The 25,858-nt window shown below is 38.4% G+C and overlaps 1 protein-coding gene across 1 annotated transcript in view; it reads right to left on the bottom strand.

Moving 5' to 3' along the window:
- The window catches only part of UTP20 (UTP20 small subunit processome component), an 88,940-nt gene extending 63,501 nt beyond the window's left edge, over positions 1-25,439 (bottom strand). Inside the window, exons 1-17 of the mRNA XM_019732102.2 lie at positions 25,219-25,439; positions 24,179-24,259; positions 20,336-20,402; positions 20,091-20,223; positions 19,455-19,643; positions 16,479-16,560; positions 15,587-15,724; positions 14,983-15,138; positions 14,273-14,419; positions 14,052-14,186; positions 12,802-12,879; positions 10,453-10,631; positions 4,860-5,012; positions 4,631-4,719; positions 3,119-3,224; positions 1,712-1,862; positions 995-1,057 (exon numbers count right to left, since the gene is read on the bottom strand). Of these exons, the coding sequence (XP_019587661.2) occupies positions 995-1,057; positions 1,712-1,862; positions 3,119-3,224; positions 4,631-4,719; positions 4,860-5,012; positions 10,453-10,631; positions 12,802-12,879; positions 14,052-14,186; positions 14,273-14,419; positions 14,983-15,138; positions 15,587-15,724; positions 16,479-16,560; positions 19,455-19,643; positions 20,091-20,223; positions 20,336-20,402; positions 24,179-24,259; positions 25,219-25,263 (1,992 nt within the window). The 5' untranslated portion in view covers positions 25,264-25,439. The remainder of the gene's footprint in view (positions 1-994; positions 1,058-1,711; positions 1,863-3,118; positions 3,225-4,630; positions 4,720-4,859; positions 5,013-10,452; positions 10,632-12,801; positions 12,880-14,051; positions 14,187-14,272; positions 14,420-14,982; positions 15,139-15,586; positions 15,725-16,478; positions 16,561-19,454; positions 19,644-20,090; positions 20,224-20,335; positions 20,403-24,178; positions 24,260-25,218) is intronic.
- Positions 25,440-25,858: the final 419 nt, after the last annotated feature.

The raw sequence follows: 25,858 nt of genomic DNA, 5'->3' as shown, positions 1-25,858 counted from the left end.
ACCACCCAGAGTCAGTTCTCCTTCCATCACCATATATTTGATCCCTTTTACCCTCTTCTACCATCCCCACCTCCTCCTTACTCTCTGGTAACCACTAAACTGTTGTCTGTGTCTATGAGTTTTTGTTTCCTTGCTTGTTTGTCTTGATGTTTTAATCAGTGGACTGCTATTCAAACTTCAAAAAAAAAAAAAAAAAAAAAATGAGGAAGGGCCGGCCCGGTGGCTCAGGAGGTTGGAGCTCCATGCTCCTAACTCCGAAGGCTGCCGGTTCGATTCCCACATGGGCCCGTGGGCTCTCAACCACAAGGTTGCCAGTTCAATTCCTCGAGTCCCACAAGGGATGGTGGGCTCTGCCCCCTGCAACTAAGATTGAACACGGCCCCTTGAGCTGAGCTGCCGCTGAGCTCCCGGATGGCTCAGTTGGTTGGAGCGTGTCCTCTCAACCACAAGGTTGCCGGTTTGACTCCCTCCAAGGGATGGTGGGCTGCGCCCCCTGCAACTAGCAATGGTAACTGGACCAGGAGTTAAGCTGCGCACAACTAAGACTTAAAGGACAACTTGAAGCTGAACAGCACCCTCCACAACTAAGATTGAAAGGACAACAACTTGACTTGGAAAAAAAGTCCTGGAAGTACACACTGTTCCCCAATAAAGTCCTGATCCCCTTCCTCAATAAATCTTAAAAAATAAAAATAAAAAATGAGGAAGAACTAGAGATATGGAAAATGACATGGAAAAACCTTCATAATACCATTTGTTTAAATTATGTGTGTGTGTTTACAAAAGTCTGAAAGAATATTCACCAATTATCTGTGGATTTTCAGTGGTGGCCTTGGTCGGGGGCAGGAGTAAGAATTTAAAAAAAAAAAGAATTCAATTTTTATGACAGATATTTATAGTGTTTGAATTTTCTGCAAAATTATCATTTTGAAACTAAAAAAAAAATTAACATATTACATTTAAAAAGCTATCCAAACTGAATAGTTAAAAATACCTCCATTAGTTCCGGAAGTCGAACCTCAAAGTGGTTTAGGATCCTTATTGTCAAAAGCCGAATCTAGAGAAAGCAAAAGGCATGTTTCAAACCCCAAAGTTTAAACATAAGAAGAAACTGATTAAAAGTGAGATCTAAGTTTTACAGAATTGTGAAAACTATATTACTTTTCAGAGTAACACATGTTTAGTCTCTCTCTTACTTCATATTCAACACCAACCCCTCACTCAAATGATACCTGGAACACTTAATGCCCAGATTAACCTGAGAAGGTAAGGTTGCCCATAAAACTATGTTGTTTCTTTGAACTGTAACACTATAAGTATCTCTGTAAATAAGTGCAAAGAATCTGATTAAGCTTACAATTCCATTGAAATTAGTGAGTTTTATTTCTAAAACGTATTCATGTATTTCTCTACAGCTGAATGAGCAGCAGAATCACTCAGACGGCTTTAAAAAACCATGCAGATTTTTCAATTCCACGCTACTCACACTGAATCAGAATTTGCGGGGTTAGGGACCCAAAATTTACATTTTTTTTGTTTCCCAATGAGATCGGCTGCAATCAGATTACAGGTCAGTCTTTAGGAATCACTGCTTTAAAAAGAAATCACCCCATAGGAGCATTTTCTGATTAAGGAGTTCTGACAACCACTGGCAATACATATATAGAAACAAAGAATGAGAGCTAGAGAACACACCACAGAACCGTATTACCTTGGTTATGCCAGTTGAAATGTTTGCTTGTAACTTGGGAAATAATTCCATTAAAGCTTCCTCAGAAAGTGGCCCTTTGCAACCACATAAGGATAATCTCTGATAATAGAGATCAGCCAACAGCAACACGGATGGCTCCAGAGGAAACGTTCTGCAACAAGATATTTATTAGACCCAAACTGCATCAGACACTCCACAGTATGAAGAATCAAGGCCTAGCAACAGTGAGTGACGTGCTCAAGGACATACAGCTAGCAAGAGGCAGAGGCAGGATGAGAATATGCTATTTTGACTAAAACCCAATGCTGTCTCTTCAATCCATATAGCTGTGAGTAACAATGACTCGAGGAGGGAGATGTAATATTTACTGAGTGTTCTCCATGTGCCAGGCACTGAGCTAGTGAGGGAAGCAGTACAGAGCATACAGGATCTGAGGTATGGCAGCCCCGCCATTCATCAGCAGTGTAAGCCTGGGCAAGTTGCTTAACCTCTACGTGCCATCCTCCTTCAACACACATTTACTGAGTGTCTACTGTGTGCCAATGTCTTTTATAGACACTGGATATAGCAATAAATAAAAGACAAAATTTCTATTCTCCTGAAGCTTGTATTCTAATAGAAGGCAGCCAGTAAGTACCTAAACTAATATATAATCAGTATGACAGTGATGAGTGTGATGGAGGAAAGTAAATCAGGGAAAGGAGGCTAGACTGAGAGACTGGGGTGTATAGGTAGAGGGGGAGGGAAAGGCAGGTGAAGAGCAATGCTATTTGATATGGGAGTGGTAAATGGTTAAAGAATTCTAACTGGTCTCCCGTATTCCCCTTCAGTCGCTTCTCAACACAGGAGCCAGGGTGATACTATTTAGGCCTAAGTCACTCCTCTGCCCTAAATCTCCTGTCCCCTTTCACTGGGAATAAAAGCCAAGGCCCTATAACGGCCGGAGGTCATACACTGCCTGCCATCCCCACCTTTGTGTCATCTTCTACTACCCATTCCTCGCTCTGCTCAGCCAAAATAGTTCTTTGCTGCTGAAGCCAGCACCCCCCTCCCAGTGTTGGCATTTGTGTTTCCTTGGGGTCTGGAATAAGAGTGCCCAAGGTCAACATTGTGCTATGTTACGGTTGGGGGTAGTCAGCATTATTTACCCTTTACATTCTACACCACCAGTTTACACACACAGTGAAACACCCCTTTACAAAGATGAATCTATTTTGAAAGACTGTGTCAAAAAATGTACTTGTTTTAATTGGAGGATGTAAATCAATGATAAAATCTCCTATGTGAATAACACCTCAGGTAGGAAATAGATCAAAACACAACTTTCATTATGTCCAAGACTTCCCAGAAACAGAAGCTTTTATATTTTATTCACTATTAAGTTAAATGGAAGGTATGTTTACTCACAATACTAAATTCTTCACACGTTCCACAGGAACTAGCTGAAGTAGTTCAGAAGATTCTTCCAAACTTAGCAGAGTATTTACAGCTTGACAAAGAACAAATAAATTTCCTAATGGGCAGAAAACAGAAGAAACCACATTACTTACTTCTTTGACACAAAAACTATCAGACATTTAACACTTGCTATTTATGCAAACTTCTTAAATTTGAGCCTTCTAAAGAATTACCTGTCAAATGTTAGACTATAATAGAAAAGAATTAAAAAGAGAAGTTTCCAAGTCTTATATTTTAACTTTCTTAAGAGAAAAATATATTCAGAATTAGAAAATAAAAATGTATGTGCTATAACTGAAAGGAAGGAAGAAGTCCAATGGTTCCGCTGGCTGGCATTATCAAAATTAGAACTTTTGAGTAAAGCTAAGAAATTATCTTTGTATAAAACTCATGTTGATTTTCTCTCCAATTTATAAGGAGCCACATATCCAATGGCTCTTACCTATAATCCACTCAATTAGTAGTATTTATATATTCATTTAATCCAAGACCACATGTTGGCAAACTATGGCCTGCAAATCAGATCTTGTAGGTTGTCTGTTTTTATATATGTAGCTGACAACCTAAGAATGTTTAATGTTTTTAAAGGGTGGTTTAAAACAAAAACCAACCAAACAAAAATAATACACCACAAAGACTGAATGTGGCCCATAAAACCTAAAATATTTACTAACTAGTCCTTTACATAATAATTTTGTCAACCCTCTGCTCAAGACTTGAGAACTTCCTATAAGGGTAGAAATGTCCTATACTTAGGCCAATATGCAGCCACAATATGGTAGCCAGTAGTCACATGTGGCTACACAGAATCTAGCACATTAATATTTAAATGAATGAATGGCTACTATACACGTGTTGGGGAAAAAATACTGTGTTACAATAAAACATAAAACCTACTTTTAAACTGCCATTCTCTGGCTCATGGGGGGAGACACACAAGTATGCAACAAGAAATAATGTTTTCGGGGGGTGCAGCCTAATTCTGCCTGGAACAGTCATGAAGGCCTCCCTAGAGGTGTTGTGCTTGAGCTGCGTTTTGAACGGTCAGTACGAGTTCACCAAATGACAAAGACCTAGAAAGAACTCAGAAAGAAGGAACCCATGTGCAAGAGCAGCCAGAGGATTGAAAAAGAGTATCCTGCTCATACGCAGGGGGTAGATGGGGCGTGGGAGCCAGGGAACAAGACACAAGCTGGGGCCCCAGAAGGAGGGGCCTTATTTGTTTGACCACGGCATCCTTTTGCTACTTTACCTTCAGATTCAGCTTATGTTCAAGCCGCCCTGAACCGGTCGCCACATTACGAGGCACAACCTTCTTAGCCTCTTTTTTCCGTATTTATCATACAGGGGGTTATGCCAGAACACAATGCTGGAACTATTTTCTGGTAGTCTAGGGGTTTACAATTACTTTGGCTGTGCCAGAAAAGAAAGAATAGAGAACAAACGGGAATTGTGGCTGACCTTTTCCAAAGCTCCCTCTGTCAACAGTCGTAAAGAGTGACTCCGTGAAGCATGTGACTTGTGGTATCACCTTCTCCTTCTCAAGAGGTCTGTCCAAAAAGTAGGGAGAAAAAGGGAAAAGTTCAAACTGGCATTCAATGGCTTTTTCATGGAAGAGCAAGGAACAGCCAATAAAAGTTTTAACCAGCATGCTAAGTACCTCTTTCAAAGCAACACTGTATTTTCTCACCTAATATGAGGTAACACGACAAGGGCTGCCCAAGACTGTGAAAGGAAAGTCGTATCTTTATTTGGGGGTAACTGAATGATAGATAAAAGATGGTCCAATACTGGGACCTGTTCCTTTCCTCCCTTGGATCTGGTCTTCTGCCTTAGATAGGATCTGAAACAAGAAAAGGTAAATGTTTTAAATAGAAGAGAACACAATTGTTCTCGCCCTTAGAAGTTTGAAATAGAATTGGGTTCCTTTTCAAGCGTGGAACATTTGGGGAGAGGAGGGAACTGGTGGTGATGGTTGAATATAAACAACTAAACAAATACACTTAATTTACTGATTTTCTGTGAGAGGCTTTTTCAACCCCATTGGTTCCACTTTCTTCTATTTCCTATTTTAATTTGCTTCATAACCTAAAGCAAGTCTCCTCGGTTTTAAGTTTATAATGTACAAATTTTGTGCCGATGAACATGTTTTTAAGAACTGGAGAGGCAATTTATTGGAATAAACTGACTGCCTCCATCCCTCCCTTCCCTTTTGACATAAATTTTATTATATTAGTCCCCCACTTGTCTGTGGTTTCGCTAGAAAATTCCATAATAAACAATTCCTAAGTTTTAAATTTTGTGCCATTCTCAGCAGTGTGACAAAATCTCTCACTCTCCCACTCCGCACCACCCAGGATGTGAATCATTGCTTTGTCCAGTGTTTCCACACTGTAGATGCTCCCTGCCCCGTTAGTCACTCACAAGCTGTCTCGGTTATCAGATCACCTGTCGAGATATCGCAGTGCTTGTGCTTCAGTCACCCTTATTTTACTTAGTAGTCCCAAGCACAAGGGTAGTGATGCTGGCAACTTGGTACGTCAAAAAGATGCCAAAAAGTGCTTACTTAACTAAACAGGTGAAAGCTTTCAATAGGGCATTTTATCATCTTGCATCATAATAAGAAGGGCAAATATAGTACAGTAAGGTATTTTGAGAGAGGAAGAGACCACATTCACATAACTTTTATTACAGTATATTATCATAGTTCTTCTATCTTACTGTGCCTAATTTATAAATTAAACTTTATCATAGGTATGCATGTATAGGAAAAAACATAGTATATATAGGGTTTGGTACTACCGTGTTTCCCCAAAAATAAGACCTAGCCGGACAATCAGCTCTAATGCGTCTTTTGGAGCAAAAATTAATATAAGACCCTGTCTTATTCTACTATAATATATGACCAGGTCTAATGATATGATATGATATGATATATGAAATGCTATGATATAAGATATGATATAATACCGGGTCGTATATTACTTTTTGCTCCAAAAGACGCATTAGAGCTGACTGTCCAGCTAGGTCTTATTTTCAGGGAAACATGGTATGAGAGGTTTCAGGCAACCACTGGGCAGATCAGGGGGGACTATCGTACTTCACAAATGAGAAAGATGTCGCAAAGTTATCATGATGAATTTGACAAATGTCACTAAAATGATTATGATTTCGAAGTAAATTTCTCTGCTGCTTTAATCTGACAAATGGTTACTTAATGTTTTCTGATATGACATCCATTTTTAAGTATCTGTTACTTTGGTACTATTCTTACTTGCCTATTTTTATTTTTGTTAATGAACGATAGCTCGGTCTTCTTTAAGACAGAAATCTAATCAAAAGAAAAATCATAGAAACATGTAAAATGATTTGTTTTTATAATTTATCCTCCATGTCCACATTGCTTAGCTTATTATCCAACAGAAGTGGAATATGGGGTTTTTATTTCTGTATCCTTTTTGATCATTAAAATTAACCAAAAAGTTGCATTCTCTTTTGTTTCATACTTATCAGGGCATTGACTGTTTGGAAATTATGACAGCTAATTTCATTGGCAATTTCTAAAAGTCACCATACCTTGAAATACAGCCTTCCTCTTATTAATCATTATTCAACAATCTGCAAAAATCTTACACATAAAATACTGAGATGCTTTTCAAAAGTGAGTCTTTTGTTGCCATGTCATTCCTCTGCTTCATCGTATCTGCCAATGAGCTCCTCCAATAAAATTCACACCCCTTACCTCATTTTGATCTGATCCTCACCTACTTTTCTCGCTTCTTCTCATTCCACTCTCTTCCTTGCTTAATGTTTTTTACCCGCACAAGCTTTCTTTTTGTTCCTCAAATATACCGGGCTTATTCCTGCTCCAGAGCCTTTGCAGTAACTCTTCCCTCTACCTGGAAAGCTTTTCACCTGGACTTTCATGGCAAGGCTGGATACTTCCATCATTACAATTAGCCCAAAGATCCCCTCTTCAGGGAAGAGTGCAGCTTCTCCATTTACGCTTTCTCCCAACATCCTGTTTTTTCTTTTTATCATTATCTCAAATCATCTTGTTTATCTGCCTAACACACTCCACCTCCCCCCGCCCCCCAGAATTTCATCTCAAAAGAAGGAACCTTTTTCTTTTTCATTGTTATGTCCCAGTGCCTAAACAGTGTCTAATACAATAACTACCTGTCAAATGACAGAAACATTCATCTTCTGAAGAATCTTTTCAGATCTATCATCTCTTTTTATTGTCACAACAAATCTGTGAGATAAATGGATAGAGTGTGACTAAGAAAATTCACAGAGGTGATGACCATTCACATATATCCTATTTCTGTGGAGGTGGCAGAAGGAGGTTTTCTCAGAGAAAGAGACACAGAAGCTGTGGCAGCACTTGCCTTAAGTTAACAGGCCTATGTTAATTTATTTATTCTTATCATGTCACATTCCAAGGGGGATTTGAGTGGCTGAGCCGGCAGTGTGAGAAGGTCTGACTTGCAGCCTCAGGCCGGCCCATGGCTTCACCTCATGGAAGCCAACAAAGCAGCTCGCTCCCATTGACCAGAACCCATAGTTTGGGCCACTCTGAAGGAGTCTGACGGTTGGAGATTGGCTTGGTGTGGCAAAACCAAGAGTAAAGTTCCAAGGAAATAATTCTACAGGGATTATTCATTACCCATTCCCCAGGAATCAGAGCTTAGCAAAGCGAAAAACCAACAGAATCCTGTGGGTATATTGTGATAGAGACGCTACTTTTAAGGTTGGCAGAAGAGCAACATGTAAAGAAGATGGGTTCCTCCAGAATCTCAAGCTGATCAGACTCAAAAACTAACTCTGCTGTGTGACTGTGGGGACAATGACACCCACCTCACGGGATACTGTGATGCTTCAAAGCTGATTACTCAGCACAAACTGAAGGAATGCAGCGACAGGTCTAACTAACCCAAGAGAAATAAGAAACTGATTCATTCGTAGGTTTAAACACATAAGAATGTTAAGGGAACTGGTATCCTAATCTATAATTTCTAGTAGAAGCACACCCACTCCAACTATTTGAAAAATGGTAAGCAGAATCCTCTCACATACTTACATAAACTGTTTTCAAGTTGAAAAGAGCACGCACTGCTTTTAATAGGAATTAAGAATGTAATCCATGGCCCTTTTAACAATTCAAACAATGCGAAGGTATATAATCTAAAGTTAACAGCTTTGTGTATCCTTAGGGAGATGTCAATTCTCCCCAAATTGATCTATAGATTTAATGTAATTCCAAACAAAACCCCAGCAAGTTTTCTATTTCTTTTTTTTTTTTTTTAGACATAGACAAATTTCTTCTAAAATTTATATAGAAGGACAAAGGAACAGGGACAACTGAAACAATTTGGAAAAAGTGGAAGAATTCTTTTCCTAAGGTTGTAAGACTTATTTTACAGTTATAGCAATAAGACAGTGTGGTATTAGAATAAGACAGGCATACAGGTCAATGGAACAGAACAGAGAAACCAGAAATAGACCCACACATATATGGCCAATTGATTTTGACACAGGTGCAAAAGCAGTTCAACGAGGAAGCAAAGCCTTTTCAACAAATGTTGTCAGAGCAGTGGATATCCATAGGCAAAAAAAGAAATGACCTAAACCTCATACCTTATATAAAAAATTAACTCAAAATGGATCATGGGCTTAAATGTAGAACATAAAACTACACAACTTTTAGAAAAATAGGAGAAAATATTTGGGATGTATAGCTAGGCAAAGAATTCTTAGACTTGACATCAAAAGCGTTATCTATAAAAGATAAAGTTGATAAACTGGACCTCATCAAAATTTAAAACTCTGCTCTGTGAAAAATCTTGTTAAGCAATGTAAGACAAGCTACAGCCTGGGAGACAATATTTGCAAACCACGTATCTGACAAAAAGGACTTGTACCTAGAATATATAAAATACTCTCAAAACAAAACTCAACAGTGAAAAAAGAAAAACTAGAGTTAGAAAATGGGCCAAGGAAATGAACAGATATTTCACTAAAGAGGATATGCAGATGGCAAACAAGCACATGAAAAGATGTTCAATGCCATTAGCCACTAGGGAAGTGAAAATTAAAACTACAATGAGACATCATCCTATCAGACTGGTAAAAATAAAAAACAGTGATAATATCCAATGCTGGTGAGGATGCAGCGAAACTGGATCACTCACACTGCTGGTATGAACGTAAAGTAGTACAACCACTCTGGAAAACACTATGGTAGTTTCTTATAAAACTAAACATGTGCATACCGCATAACTCAACAAGTCCACTTTGAACATTTAACTTAGAGAAACAAAAAGCTATATACATGAATATTTATACCAGCTTTACTCAGAATAGCCCAAACTAGGAATAACCTAAACATCTTTCAACAAGTGAATAATTAAACAAACTGCTACATCCATACCACAGAATACTACCCAGCATAAAGCACATGAAAAGACATTCACCATAAAAAGGAATGGACTACTGAGACACACAACTTGGATGGGTCTCAAGGGAACTGTGTTGAGTGAAAAGGAATACGGTATAATTCCATTTCTATAATATTCTTAAAATGACAAAATTATAAAAATGGACACTAGATTAGTGGTTGACAGCGGTTGGGGGTGAAGTGGGGAGCAGTAAAGCAAGTGTGGTTAACAGGTAGTACAAAAGATCCTTGTAGTGATGGAAAGCTGTGTCTTAACTCAGGTTGTGGTTACAAATATACATGTGATAAAACTGCATGGAACTATATATCCATTTACACACACAGGCAGCGGTGAGTGCATGTGAAACTGGTAAATCTGAATAAGGTCGGTGGATCGTACCAATGTCAATTTTCTAGCTGTGATATTACAGTAAACTTTTGAAGGTGTTACCACAGTGAAAAACTGGGTGAAGGGTATACGAAACCTCTCTGTACTATTTCTTGCAACTGCATGTGAATGTACAATTATTCTAAAATAAAAGGTCAAAAAATGTAATAGTCATGTCTTTCTTTCACTTACCCTCCTCCTGACATTAACCAAGTTAACTTTTTTGTGTATTTCCCATATGTTTTCCTATGCTTATGTACACTTTTTCTTTTAACTTTGCACAATGGGATCATACCTCACATACTATTCTACAACTTGCTTTTTTCACATAATAATTATAATGGACATCTTTCCAGTTAATACATATAGATCTTCATTTTTTACAGAATTGTTAATGCATTATTTTAAAATGGGGACTCCTACCAACAAAACAGGGAATAAAGACTTAGAACTTACCCCACCGTCTGCTGTGAGAAAACCAGAGGGTACTTCTCAATTGCCATTGAGCCAGCAGTGGGAGGCGCTGCTTTGTTCAGAATAAGCTTGGCCAAAATGGCCAGAGCTTCATCTCTGACTGCAGCGTCATCGATCAAGAAGCAATTCTCAATATATGAGAGAAAGCTGGGTAGGAAAAGCTAAAAATAAGAAAGAAAATGCCAGTTATCAACAGATATAAATTTCAGAACATCTAATGAAGAGAAGATTCTAACACTTCCACAGAGAAAAGTATAGATCATAAACAAAGGATGAGGAATCATAATGGCATCAGACTTCTCCATGGGAACAATGGAAATGAGATGATAATAGAGAATAGAGCAATGACTAAAAGAATTCTGAGGTAAAATGACAGAATCTAGAATTCTATACCCAGCCTTCTGGCAATACAGTGTGAGGAGAAAACAAAGACATTTTCAGATGTATGAAATCTCAAAATTTTACTTCTATTCCTTTAAAGGAACCTCTGAAGAATGTTCATCAAAATAAGAGTAAACTAATAACATGGGAAAGATGTGGGATCCATGAAACAGGAAAACAGCAAAGGAAGTTCTAGAGTGACATCTGTGCAGTGGGCTGAGAAAGCAACCTATTTGGACTTGAATTGCTTCAGGAAGAACGTCTCCGAGAAAGGGAGGAAAAAAAAAATGAGGTGCTAAATTATCTGACCACTTGCCTTACAAAAGGCATTCTACTCGTACAATGCTGTTGGAAGACGGATTCACTGACCGGCTATTCAAAAAAAAAAAAAAAAAATTTCCAGGTTTTAAAGAATGAGGTGAGGCAATTTTAGGAAAAATGAGAAGGTATACAAGAAAGGAATATAATTATAAAATACGTATTTGTTTTTATAAGGATTAAGTATATGGTGACTATGAATTCAGCCAAAATTTGTGATATAACTCTATTTAGGAAGATGAGGGTGTAAGAGAACCAGAACCCATCTACCATAGGAGGAAGTCTACAGATGAGGACTAAAACTTTAATAAAGGAAATGTAGCAAATTCAGATGATTTAAAAATATAAATACCACCAAAAAAAAAAAAATAGCTAAAAGTCATTAGATGTGTTTGTTCCTGGTGAGTAAGGTGGGAGTGGAAATCAAGTGACTGCCTCTTAGCCCTGTTTGACTTTTTAAATGACATATTCTCTATGGCAAAAGTAAGATTTTTGGAATCAGTCCGCTATTTGTCCTTCCTGTGCCTCCCTACGGAGAGTAGAGCTACCACGCCTTCCTGTGCTCTGATGAAACCTCAGATGCAGGGCCTCCTGCCCAAGGGTCTGCAATTTCACACTGTTGGAGCCACCACTGCATCCCCGGGGCTTGCAGCTTTCTACGTTCGCTGTGGCTGAACCAAGGAAGAAGGCATATCCACATTTCCCCAGACATTATGATTCCATGAAAGATTTTGAGGAGAGGAGGAAGGCTGGCATCTTTCAGAGTGCAAAGTGGTTTTGGAGTGTAAAGAATTTCTTTAAGGTGAGTTCCACAGAAGCTTGTCACTGTATTCCCAAACTATGAAACATGGATATCTGGGCTAAGGACTAGTTTTCTCTTGATAAATAAACAATTAAAAACAATTTTTAAAAAAATACATATTTTTTAAACAGACCAAAGGGAACAGGGAAGAAGGAAAAGATGCTACTGCTAAGAAAACCAGAACAAGACAAAGGGCCCTCACTGGGCAGGAAGGAACAGGGTTAGGACGTGTACAAAAGTTTTTTTGAAGACAAATGATAATATAGATTATTCAAGACTAAAGGGAAAAATGAGTGAGCAGATGCAGAGATAGATTTCCATGAAGTATAGTGTAGGATTATCAGTTATAAGAAACAGCAAGTGTTTGAGGGGGGTGAGGGGAAAGGGAGAAAATAAACTCAGGATTTGACGAGAAAGATTTCTACCTCATTCCATGAGGTATTTATGTTGTGGCAATGAAGTGAATTCACAACATTCCTTCAATGCAAACTGTTTCAGAAACTATTTTCTACGCTGCAAATTCACATACAATTTCCTTAAACTGTTTTTCCCCCCAATTTTACCACATGGTTCTATAACTTCCTAAAGGATTATTAAAAACAAGCTCATTAACTAATATTATTTTAAAGGCCCTAGTGTATAGAATAAAATTTAACTTGTGACCTAAAATTGGAATACAATTGCTTTAAAAAAATATATGGATGAAAACATCCAATACTTACTCTGTTTCTCTTTAAAAACAAACAAAAAATCACGGGATTTTAAATTTGATTATTTTATCATGACAGGTTAAAAAACAAAACAAATCCAAAATTTGGTATCTTGCTCACCTGCTCAAACTGCTTCATAGCAAACATGACTTCAGAAAAATCCAAAATTAAACGTCTTTCAAATCGGCTCTCAAAAGTCTGTGGACCACAGGTAAAAAAAATATTAACGTAAGTACACAGAGAGTATTTTCCCCATTCCTGAAAATAAAAAACCAAAAACCTACAAGGTCCTCTAATGTGCAAATACATATAGTGGGCTGGTTGATATAAGCTAATACAATAACGAGAGGTGAAAAGAACTTGACTGCTGAACTTGCCTCTGTGCAGAGGTGGGAGACAATAGGTACTGAGAACTCTGCAGGAAGGCAGCTAGAGTGAGTGAGTGGCGGGCACACTTCAATCAGTATTCTGTCCAAATGCTAGGCCTTCTCCATAGGAACTTCCACAGATGCGAAGGGCACCGCGTTCCTAGTAATCACACAGCCTCAGGGCTGCTCAATTCTCTCCCAGCTACAGAGAATTACGAAAGGGCTAGCGGCATGATTTTATACCTTCCTCTACACTTGATACTGCTGCACCACACGAAGCTAGAAAGAACCTAACTGATCTTCCTGTCTTCAATCCCACTTCTCTTCAGTCCATCTTCTAAACTTACTAAAATGCAAATCTCATCAAATCATTTCCCTGCGGAAAACTCTTCCAGGGACCTCCAGCACTTGCAGGATAATATCCAACCTAACTTTTCAAAGCCAAGCAGAGCCTTGCTGATACACATCACACTTCCTCATGTGTCCATATGCCTAGACAGCATACATTTTTTTTAACACATTTTTGCTGTTTTCCTTCCTAGTTTTTAACCCATTCTCTGGCTGGCAGGCTGCTATTTAACCTTCAAGGACTACCCCAAAATATAAGACCTTTGAATAGCAACCTCTGTTCCTCAACCCCAGATAGAATCATTATGCTTCAATATGACATCAATAAATTAGTTCAATAGATTATGACAACTCACTCCCAGGACCCCACCTCCTTAACAACCAAAAATCGTAGGTACCATAGCATCCATCCTGAAATATCCAGTCCACACCCACCACATGGTAAGCTATACATATTTGGTGTATATCTGCTGAATAGCTTTTATTACACTCTGCTTCTCTTATTTCTATTACAGCATGCAATTCACATCTCCTTAACAAGATTATAAATTCCACGAACGGAGAGCCTTTGCCATGCTTTATTTGTACTTCCCAAGAGGTTTATGCAATGCTAAACATATTATTAACCTCTCAATATTTGCTGAAGTAAATTACTTTTTCTATGGTTTCTTTGATGAGGGTCTCTGGCAAAGAAACATTTTCGCCTAGGATCAAAGCAGAAATTACATCCAAGAGGGTCTGCCGACAAGATGTGGAGAGATGGGTTATTTGTAATGTTTGTGTCAATACCTGTAAATTAAAAGAAAAAAAACAATGCACACTTAGCAATCGGCTTTTAATGAACAAACTCTAATCAAATTAAGTTGGGAACTCACCTTACAAACATCAACAGGCTTGGTTATCTTTGATCCATTTCCATGTTTCACAAGTATCAGGTATGTTTCTAACAATTTTTTAATCTGTTCAGAACTTTCACCGCTATTAGTTTGGGTTACTTTTGAATGTAGATCAAGGAGTGATTCCTGTAAACAAAGAATTTAATTTAATAGAATAACTATAAAAAAATCAAACTCATCTGTTAATCTAATAATGAAAGTATTGTGCGAAGCAGTTCAAATTTTCACATTCTTCTGTTCTGAAAGAAAAAGATGCATTTATTTACTGGGAGTCACTAAGGATAATAACAGCTAACATTTCTATTTCTGGGTGCACAGCTGTTAAGTTCCTCATAAGCATTCTCTCACTACAGAGGGAGTATTATTACCCCATTTACCAGATGACAAGGCCGGGGGATAGAAACTTAAGCAACTTTTCCAAGCCATACTAGCAATAACTGAGAAAGCCAAGATTCAAACAGAGGCAGTCTGGCTCCAAAGCTTGCACTCTTTTAACCACTATGCTCTACTGCATCTCAAAATAGCAAGTTAAATGAAAATAGTACAGGGGTGGAGGGAAGAAAAATCCTAATCAGTGTGTTAACAGTATAAAGACAATTATAAAATACCATCTCCAGGAGTGGTCTCCTAAACTAAGACCAAGAACAATCAACTCTTGAACATATGAATCCCGAAAAATTAGAACTCACTTGTAAACATTCAAAAAATGTACCAAAATGTTCCTTGTGGATGTAGAACGCAGTGGATTTGACCATGTTTTTGAGAGTTTCTCCAACTAAAATCCATGGTAATTGAGTTTCTGTTTCAGTAACTGGTCCCAGCTTTTGCAAAATTAGCTTCACTGCCTGTGGAAATCCAAGAGGCATTAAAATCAACATATAAACTCTCATTTTTTAAATATCACACTGTGATTTCCCACTCTGATTATATTAGCTACCTTAAAATCCGATCCAGGAATTATTCAAGGATATGAAACTTTGATGGTTAACTGTCCTAAAAGGAATTTCCAAACTAGGATGGGGAATTTTATCATATAACTGCTCCCTCCCCACCCACCTTTGCTTGTTAATCAGTTTACGTTATCTTCTAGGATCCAGGATGAAGAGAGCAATGATTTTGTAAAACTCCCTAGTGACCCACAGCCTACATTAGATAAGCACTGTTATCAAAGCCTTAATGCTCCCCGTTTAGTGCTATTTATTCTAGGCGATTTTCTATCATTTCAGTAAACCTTTCCTATTTTCTTTTTAATTCCTTTCACATAGACTCAAAGTATTCCCCCCAGTTATTTACCTCTCCTGTACAGGAGTGAAACATGTTTCTCACTCCTTTGCACATTTCAAAGAGCAACTGTCCAACTCCTTCTATCTTTTCCGGATGTTCATCAAGATCAAGAAACATTAAATTGAAAAGTGCATTTTTATTAGAAACCTAAAACACAAAATGCGAACAGAAAAATTTAATTTAAAACATAAGCATATCCAAATAAAGACATTTTATTTGCTATTCTACAGTTTCATATTTAAATATAATTAGGGCAAAACTCTAAAAGGAGTAGACACTTGTAATGATCTCCAACCACTATAACAATATACTTTCACTTGTAATGTCACACAAAAGTGTGATTAATTCATTGGTATAAGGAATGGACCAGAAAAACTATAAAGGCAACATTGTCTTTTAAAGAAAATCATGTATTTTATGAGTATAAAAGAAATTTAGTACCAATGTTTTTGTTTTATTACAAAAACCCTCTAAAATTTCTATGAAAACAAACCCAAATGACACTGTACAATTAGTTCCTTCCAGGAAATGATTATAAAAATTGTTATTAATCTCACTGTTCATGTATTTACTGGCTACACACACACACACACACACACACTTTCTTTCTCTCTCTCTCTCTTGCTCTGTCTCTCTCTCTCTCTCTCTCAATTAGGGGTATTTCACACACACACACACACACTGAAAGCTACCAAAAATTAAATAACAATAAAAAAATGACCTAAATTATTTCATATTAATGAGCAAAGATTAAATCTCATGGTGAGATAAACTCAAAATACCTATAGGTTTCTGTATATATAGAATTAGCCCCTAATAACTACAGTATAAAAGGTATCAGCTTTTGTCATAAGATACTTGAGGATTAATAAACAATAAACATATGAAATATCAGACTAACCTTTCTCATCAAAAAAGTAAAGCTTTCAGCAGCAAAGTTTCTTATATGTAGCTTTCTATGAGCCAGGAGTGTACTATACATGCTATAAATGAGAAAATAAGACATGTTTAATAATCATAATTTCAATAAAAATGTACTACATGTCAACTGTATATCCAACCAATACTGTGCTAGGTATACAAGGAATATGTAGCAGGAATAGAACAGGAAGTTTAAAATCTCAGTCTATTACCAAGACACCCACCGGTTGAACAGAAATTAAGAATCGTAGGATTGGTGGTGCTTGGACTGATAGGAAGAACTCCATTAAGAGTTGAAACTTGTAGTAAGCCCTGAACAACAGGAAGAATTCAGGTGAATACCAGAGTGCGCATTACTAGAGATAAAAGCGAGATCAAAGATGGCAGAAATGACCATGGTCAAGATAACAAGGAGGCTGGCCAGTCTAAAAGACGAAGAATGATGTGGTTGGGGCAGGCAGTTCCAGGAAGCTGCCAGGTAAACAGGTGGCTCTGAACACCAAACTGAATGCAGACTCCAGCTTTCATTTATGTAAGCACTTACTCTGTGCTACTTCATCTCAGCAGCACAACTCTATAAGGTAAGTACTACACATATCCCCATTCTACAGATAATAAAATTGAGGCAGAAAGGCTAAGCAACCTGCTCAAGGTCATATAGCCATGTAGCTGTAACTAAATAATTACTTGTATAATAACACTGTAAATTGGTCTTCCTAATGATAGGAGAGCATGGAATATATTAAAGTGTAAATTTTGCAAGAAGAGGGATTTTTATCTGTTCTATCTGTGACAGTATCTCAAGTACCTGACATACAGTATTCAATAAATACTCACTAAACTGACTGACTGAATGAATGACAGAATCAAGAGGATGTGGAGTCCTGGAAGACACTGGGTCAAAGATGCCCCAAGGGGGCCAAGTCTCCGAGACAGGAAGAATGATGGCGTCACTGTTAGAAACTGGTCAAAAAACAGGGCCTGGCACAGAGTATGTATGTACCAAATACACGAATGACTTATGCTGAGTGAAATAGGTCAGACGGAGAAAGACAAATACCATATGATCTCACTTCTATGTGGAATCTAACAAACAGAATAAACGAGCAAACTAAACAGAAACAGACTCAGCGATATAGAGGAAAAACTGAGGGTTGCAAAATGGGAGAGGGGTGGGGATGGGGGAGAAGGTAAAGGGATTAGAAGGTACAAATTAGTAGTCACAATATTGCCACGGGGATATGAAAGACAGTTTGGGGAATATAATCAATAAAGTTGAATAATATTGAATAATATCACTGAAGCTGAATAATATTGAATGTCAAATGTAATTAAATATATATATGCATGTATATACATACATATATGTATATCTATATATACACACATATACATATACATATATATAAGTATACGTATACAGTCATGGGATATGGAACACAGCACAGGGAATAGAGTGAATGGAACTGTAACAGCTATGTACGATGTCAGAGGGGTAGTAGACTTGGAGGGGTTATCACTTTGTGAGGGGTGTAAATGTCTAACTATTACATTGTTTTATACACCTGAAACTAAAAAAAACAACAACAACAACAACAAAGAGTTGGCTTGAATGGGAATACGTTGACTTTCATTTCAGTAATACTCAAGGGAAAATATCCCGGATGTTGAAGATATCATACTCAAAGTAAATAAATTCAGAACTAGGAAGGCTGACTTAGGAGATATAAAAAACCAAATAAACTACATATCCCCCCAAAATCTTGCTGGATTTTAGTGAAGTCATCTCGGTTTCTAATACATTTTACCAAAGGCTTCATAGAGAACTAGTAAAGACTGGAAAAATATTTCTTTCTCCTTTGCTCAGAGGATAGGGTCGGGGAAGGGGGTGTGGTACAAAAATAAAACCTACAGTCTTATCCCATACCCACACCTATATGGGGGAAGGAGGAGGAGCATTACTCCTGTATTCCTGTGGCAATCAGAGTGTATAGAAATAACCAGGACACTAAGTGAAAAATGATCATCAAGTTCCAGACTAAAACAGATTATAAACAATCTTTCCCTGAAACAGAAAGCTACTATGGAACTGTCTCTTTCCCTGTCCACGTTTGTTCACAAATACTGTGTCTCTTTTGGCTTAATAAGTATGACAGGGGCTAGGGCAGGTATCTAGACAAAGTTCTTGTAGTTTACAGGTTTGTACAGAACACTATTTCATTAAGCACCAACTGTTAATGGAGTTTGTGTAACATAAGTGGTCAGAATGCCAGACGGTCAGAGTACAAAGCTTTCACTTCTGACCAAGGTGCCCGGAAATATTTGTGGAGGTTATGGAATCCAAGCCAGGCTTTGATGGGGAAGTGGGGGAATGATTTCACCAGCTGGATATAAGAGAAGGTCAGGTCAATGCAGACTGGTGGAATAGACTTTGGTTGGAGAACCAATTGTATATAAGGAAATAATTAGAGTCTGAGCTGGAAAAGTAGTTTGGAGTCAGAAGCAAGGGAAAAGGCAATTAAAGTATACATCAGAGTCAGTATGCATGACAGGTGGTATGCATGTTTTAACTAAATACAAGTGAGAGTCAGAAATTCTCTCCTGGTTGCCAGTATTGAGAAAAACTGCCCTTGACCAAAACATAAAAACTTACAAAACTTAAATGCTAAAAAATCTCATTTTTGAGGAGGATCACTTTGTTTAGGGGCCTCAAGGACACAGCTATTTTCACGTATTACTTTTGCTCTCTAAACTAATGCAGGTGAGGGGCAGCACTGACTGTAAACAGGCATGAGGAATCTTTGAGAGATGATGGAAATGTTCTTAAAGTGGCTTGGGGTGATAGCTGCACGACTTTATAAATTTACTCAACAGCACTGAATACTCAATAAAGTATAATAAGAATTAGAAACAAACAAGAAAAGGAAAACCCAAATTGGAGAGAGAAAAGGGTCACCTGTATATGCTGGACATGTCCTTTACCATGAGCCTCCACAGGTACTTGTAAAGATACGACAGCGAGGTGAAAGCCCATTCTAACAACTCGGTGTCCTGAGTCTCCAGGATTGAGGTGATCGTCAGAAAAAAATCCGGAAAATGTGGATAGAAGTCTGTCTGCAGATCGCGTGCCAACTGTACAACCAAACTGGATTAAAAATAAGAAAACAAAGCTGTTTTTGAGACATGTAGACCGAAACACAATAACTGGAAATCGACTTCACAAATGACAGTAGATCACCTATGGTGACAGGATTAATTAAACCTTCCAAATCAAGTCTCAAGTGAGGCATAACATTTTTCACATTTTAAGAATTCAGCAAAGAAATCGGGCTAGAGCAAGAAGGTGCATTCCGTCATAAGTTATGGTGAATCATTCCTATTATGTCAAAGAAAAATGGGGTTCTCTTAAAAGTATAAAACAAAAAACAAAAAAAAGTACACACCTAAGATTCTGGTTTATGGCAATGCACTAACAGAAAAGGTAAACTCTTATTTTTAAATTATGAACACCAGATCTAATGTAGATATAAAACACAGCCATTCATAAAACTGAGATAAATGCTCTGGAGCTTTCTCTCAGCATGCTACTTACTCCAAAAGGGGTTGAAAAGCAAAACTGTTCTTGATTTGCAGGTGAGTCTTCAAACTCTGAACGATTTCATTTTGATGATAGACCAGCTGATTGAATGACTGGCATTTGTCAATAACTTCTTTGTAAAATTTCCCTGAGTGAAAAAAGAAAAAAGTTCTACTTTTCCATTATATGACTGTTTAGTTGTTTTGAACATATAAAGTACAAATGACGAGTGAATGAAATGGAAACAAAATAGAAAATACCAAAGTGTTCCGTAAGGTTCAATTCTCTCCATTTCAGCAGACCCTCAAAAAAGTAGGTTTCAACCTCCTGCCAAGATTAAAGCAGTCCATTAATCAGACAATTCAAAGACAAACTATGATCAAAGTAAAGAAGAATGATATGTTAATATCTTAAGACAATGATGAGAGCCAAGAGTTAAAAAAACTTTGTGTTTTTTTTTTTTTTTCTTAAGGACATTAACACACTTAAAAAGCATTCAGGTGTATAGTATGGGCAGATGTTTCATGAAAACAGTGTTTTCTTGATTTGATTATAGCAAAGAATTCTCTAAAACCTAAGTAAAAGTCACATTAAGGAAAAAAAACTTTTGCTATGGTTTTTACAGTTTTAGGTCCAGAAAAATGTTCAGTTCACAGAAAAATGTTCACAGTTCTTTCATTGTGCTTTTGGAAGTATGAATTGCTACAACCTTGTGGGAAGTAATTTGGCATTTCGATTAAAATTAAAAACGGGTATGCCCTTTAACCCAGAAAATCCCCTTTTAGAGATATTTCTTATAAAATTTTCAAACTTGTAAGTATAATATATAGATTTTTATTCAGCTTTATTGTAGTCAGGGGATAAAACAGTCTAAATATCTAATAATAGGAGAATGGTTGGAATAATCTGTGGCCTATATATACTAAGGTATATTAAGTGGCTATTAAAAAGATTTATAACTACATTGAACAAGAGGATGTTGATCATATGTGTTCCAAAGTGATAAAAGTCACAGTCAAGTGGATAGTAGGATCCAATTTTTCTTTTTAAAAAAAGACCTCTATAAATGTTTGCACATATTTGTATGAGAGAAAAACATGAAATACATATATACCAAACTGCCAATATTGGTTTCCTTGGCAATAAGAGGTGAAGTGGTATCATGCAGGGTCTCAGCTCCCGCTCCCCACATAAGAACGCAGGATATGGTGAGGCCAAAAAGGAACACCCACGGAGCCACAGGTAGGGGAGTCATACCACTATATTCTCGCTGGCGGCTGGTGGAGACACAGGAAGCAGGAGCCATACAATACGCAACCTGCCGTCTGCTTCTCTACCAACCAACCTCACTTGCTAACTGCAATCCACGCTTGCTAGCTCAGCCACGGTAGTTATATCAGTAGCTAATGGCTAACCGGTCATAGCTGATGGTCAACTAGTCTCAGCTGATGGCCATCCACTACCAGAGCCAGTACCTTTCTGCATGAGGCCGAGAGCCTGGAAACTGCTCTCTGGGACTGTCCCCACAAGTGGTGAGATAATACGCTTGTCTGAGTTTACCACTATGTTTTTCAGCTTGTTAACACAGTACATATTACTTTGTACTTTGAAAGGTAAAACCAGTAAATTGTTTTCATATATGTATATATGTGTACATGTATATGGTGAGAGAGAGTGAGGGAGAGAGAAAGAGAGAGAGAGAGAGAAAGAGAGAGAGAGCAAATATATAAGCACATATACAAACAGCAGGCCAAATCTTCCACCATTTCAAAAAAAGTAAAACCTTAAATTGTGCTTTGGAAATCTTTAAAAAATAAAAATGAAATGAAATCAATAGTTAGGGAGAATAGAGAGGAAGAAAGAGAATCCAGTTAAATTTTGTTCAGTGTCTCTTAAATTTTGTTCAGTATCTCTGAAGGAAACTATAGCTAACAGTTTAAAACCTAAATGTAGAAGGCATACCTAGCCAGCACAGTGACTGCCACATGTAAGCCATTTCTGATAGACTATGTCCCTGTCCCTTTGCAATGTGACTTGCAGCCCCTACCACCAAGAGATGGCGTCTATTTCCTCACCCCTTGAATCTGGCCTGGCCTGGTGACTTGTTTTGACCATTAACATGCAATGGAAATGATCCTGCGACTACCAAAGCTAGACTTTAAGAGGCTTTGTAGTTTCTGCTTTCATTCTCTTGGAAAGATTTGCCATTGTGAAAAGAAGCATAGTCTACCTTACTGGAGAACAATAAGAACGAGGACAACCCAGACTAACGAGCCCTAGTTAACAGCCAGACATTTGATTGCGGCCCTTCTGGACCTCCCAGCCCAGGGGCCTAGCCTAGGCTCTCTTCTCTTCTAACTTAACACTCTATCTCTTAGTACTTTCAATCTCTCCTGCGGTTTAAACCATAAACCACATGCTGAGTGTCAAGTCTGTAATTCTATCTCTGAAGCCACTTGAACCCCTCCAGATTATACAGCCAAATGTTTTTTGCACACACCATCATTTGGATTGCTACAGGTATACCAAACTCAACAAGCCCCAAACGAAATCAACCTGTGCTTCTCTTCTTATAAATCTATCTTTATGAATGCCATCCTCAAACAACCAGTTGTTGAAACCAAAAAACTTAACCCCATTCCCTTCCTTCCTGCACATACAGTAGGTCACAAGCCCTATTAAGTCTACGTCTTCACTATCCCTGGAATCCTTCTCTCCTCTCCATCTTGACTGCCACTGCCATAACCTTACTTAGATGACTACCAAATCCTCACAACTAGTTGCCCTGACTCCAGTCCTGCTCTTTTCTCCACAATAAAGCCAGAGAGATCTAAAACTTAAATCTGATGTCACTCCCCTGCCTTACAAACCCTAGAATGACATCCCAGAGCTTCAGGATAAAACCCAAATTTAGCTTGACATACAAAACCCTGTATGATCCTTGACTATTTCTTCTGCTTTACCTCTCACCAGGTACCCCCCTCACTCTATCCCAGTCACCATCAACACACACAAACATCATATATACAATTTTAACCACACTGAATTACTTTGCAGTGTTTTTTTTGTTGTTGTTGTTTTTTTAATTAAAATTTACCAGGGTGACAATTGTTAGTCAAGTTACATAGACTTCCGGTGTACAATTCTGTAATACATTATCTGTATTTCACATTGTGTGTCTACCACCCCGAGTCAGTTCTCTCTCCATCACCATATATTAGATTTTGCAGTTTCTTGAATGTGATATGCAATCTCTAGCCTGTTGCTTTATACAGGCTTCTCCCACAGCCTGCCCTCTTTGCTCAAGTCTATACAAACAACAGACTACATTCATGTATCACCTTGTCTACATTATCGTGTTTGACACCCCACCCTACACCCCCAAAGAATTTAGGTTAGGCTGCCCTGACTGAGTTCCCAAAGCATTATGTGCCTACCTAGATAACATCATTTAATACACTGAATTCACATATTGGAGACAAGGCAGTCAAAGAGACAGTGAGCACAGTCCGACTAGAGCCAAGTGATGAACAGTAACAACTGAGGCTGTATCCCTAAGCTAAAAGCACATTATACAGGACCTTAAAAGGCTAGCAGAGAAACTATTTGATGCAACAAAAAGCAAGACTTTTGAGTAAAGGTGTGACGGAGTAAGAGCGTGGTTAGATGTGGAAGAGAAATTATGTAGTCCTAGCCCCTTTCCTTTTATAAAAGAGGAAGCCAAGCCCTAGGAAAATGACTTGCTCAGAAGCTCTTTAAATTGTAGTTTTAGTAACATGGTCTCCAACAGTGCTAAGAATGCACATGGGAAAAGGAGAGGCTAGAATCACAGAAGCCACCTACGTATCAAGTCCATAGAACTTTGTGCAATGATGGAAATGTTCCATTATCTGCACTTGTCCAATAGCAACTAGCTACATGTGACTCCTGAACGCCTGCATTTTTAATTTAAATTCACGTGTGGTTATTGTAATAGACAGCACAGGTTTAATGCATTTCATGTTCATAAAGGAATGGTTTGAAAAACAATCCACTTCCAAGAGGAGAGACCGAAAAAACTGACTATGAATACTTGAAGATTGGTCAGTATAACATTCTCTTACCTCATCGTAACTCGCAGTTCTATCAATCCGGTGAATGATATCGATATTCACATTCCCCAGTCGTTCAGCAAATGTAAGAAACTGTGGGAAAGGGGGGAGCATATTCAAAATACAATATCATTTAATACTTATCACGTCTTGAGTACCTGTGTGAATGCTGTATAACAATCACATGTAGATAATTTCTTTGTGAAAGTACAAATTTTAAAGCTTCATCAAGCCTCCTCATGTACTAGCATTACAAATAAGGGTATGTTTTGTTTGCAATTTCAGGCTTGTATCTGCAATCATCCGTAAAATGTATAATTGAGTTTTGAAACTAAATGTAGATATCACTGATGAATCACAAAGCTAAATGTAAAAACAAACCGAAAGGCATAGGGCCTTAAACAAATGCACTGCTCTACTACACGAAGATAATGGAATACGTCTATGGATAAGTTTGCATAAGTTCTTTCCATTAACGTCATTTCAAATAAACTTTCCTTGCTAGACTATGGTGGACGGAGGTGAAAGCTGGAAATGTAGTCTTGCTAGATCTACCGTTAGGTTCCATACTCCCTTACAAGTAAAGGGATCTGGCTAAGTCGTTGCAGTAACAGTGCTTTTAAACATGTGAGTATACAAACCTAGGGTTGCACCATCACGAGGAAACTGTCAAGGGACAGAGAAAGTGGCGTACGTAGCAGCCATTTGTTGGAAATCTCTCACATTCTCCCGCCGACCCACCCCCTAATTTAGCCTTTGAAAGTAAAATAGCAGGGGAGAACAGCTGTTAAGGAATTAGTCTATAAGAATGAATTTAACTGCAGACTGAAGGGGAATCCAAGCACGCCAGACCCCACAAACCTTACTGCCCGGCTACTTTCCCCACCCCATGTGTGCTACACCCGGAGAGTCTCCCTCTTTTGCCGGAGCCTGCGGGCAAGAGACTCGCGCTTGGTCCAGAACACTGCAACCCCGGGAATCCCGCTCAGAGCCAGTCCCACGGGTGAGAGACCAGGGACTCAACGGCTCCCGGCCCAAGCTCCCTTGCTCACCCGATGTGTGTTCTCGGTCTTGTGGGAAACGGGCTTTGTCTTCATGATTGCAGAGGGGCAGTGGCCCGCGAGGACCTGGGGAACGGTCCGAGGGAAGCAACTCCGTAGGGAACGGAAATTGGTAGTGAACACTTGCACTCCAGGATTCCCAGGTGTTCAAACTCTTTCTCACGTGCAGCTTGAGCCCCTGGACGCCGCCATGATGGAGACGGGGAGGAGCCTGAGAGGGTCACGTGGGCGGAACAAGGGGACGGAGCAGGCGCACACTCGCCGGAGCCGCGGGGGAACCAGAACGAGACGCAGAGGCAGTTTGGCGGTTCTGTGTTTGTGGAGTTGTTACAGTCTTCAGTAAAGGTTTATAAGAAAAAAAAACATGTGCATTTTTATGATAAAAGAAAACATGTTTGTCATCATTCTCAGCTAACACTACCACTCACGATATGTATCCTGCACCCTGCAAAGCGCTTTACATCCATAATTTCACATTAAGCTTGTACACTGAGCAAGATTCTTAGCCTCTAGACTGATACAGATGGTAACCCTATAGATGTCCCTTGGTCTGGATAATGGACCTCAGGTGATCTGGATACATGACCATTCTTTCCTTAATCCCACAGGAAGGTTAATCAGAGGGTTATCT

The sequence above is a fragment of the Rhinolophus sinicus genome, linkage group LG02 (genome assembly GCF_036562045.2).
Source record: "Rhinolophus sinicus isolate RSC01 linkage group LG02, ASM3656204v1, whole genome shotgun sequence".
NCBI classification, from domain to species: domain Eukaryota; kingdom Metazoa; phylum Chordata; class Mammalia; order Chiroptera; family Rhinolophidae; genus Rhinolophus; species Rhinolophus sinicus.
Note: the sequence above shows the minus strand (reverse complement) of the source record. Positions and strands in the feature narration are given on the sequence as shown.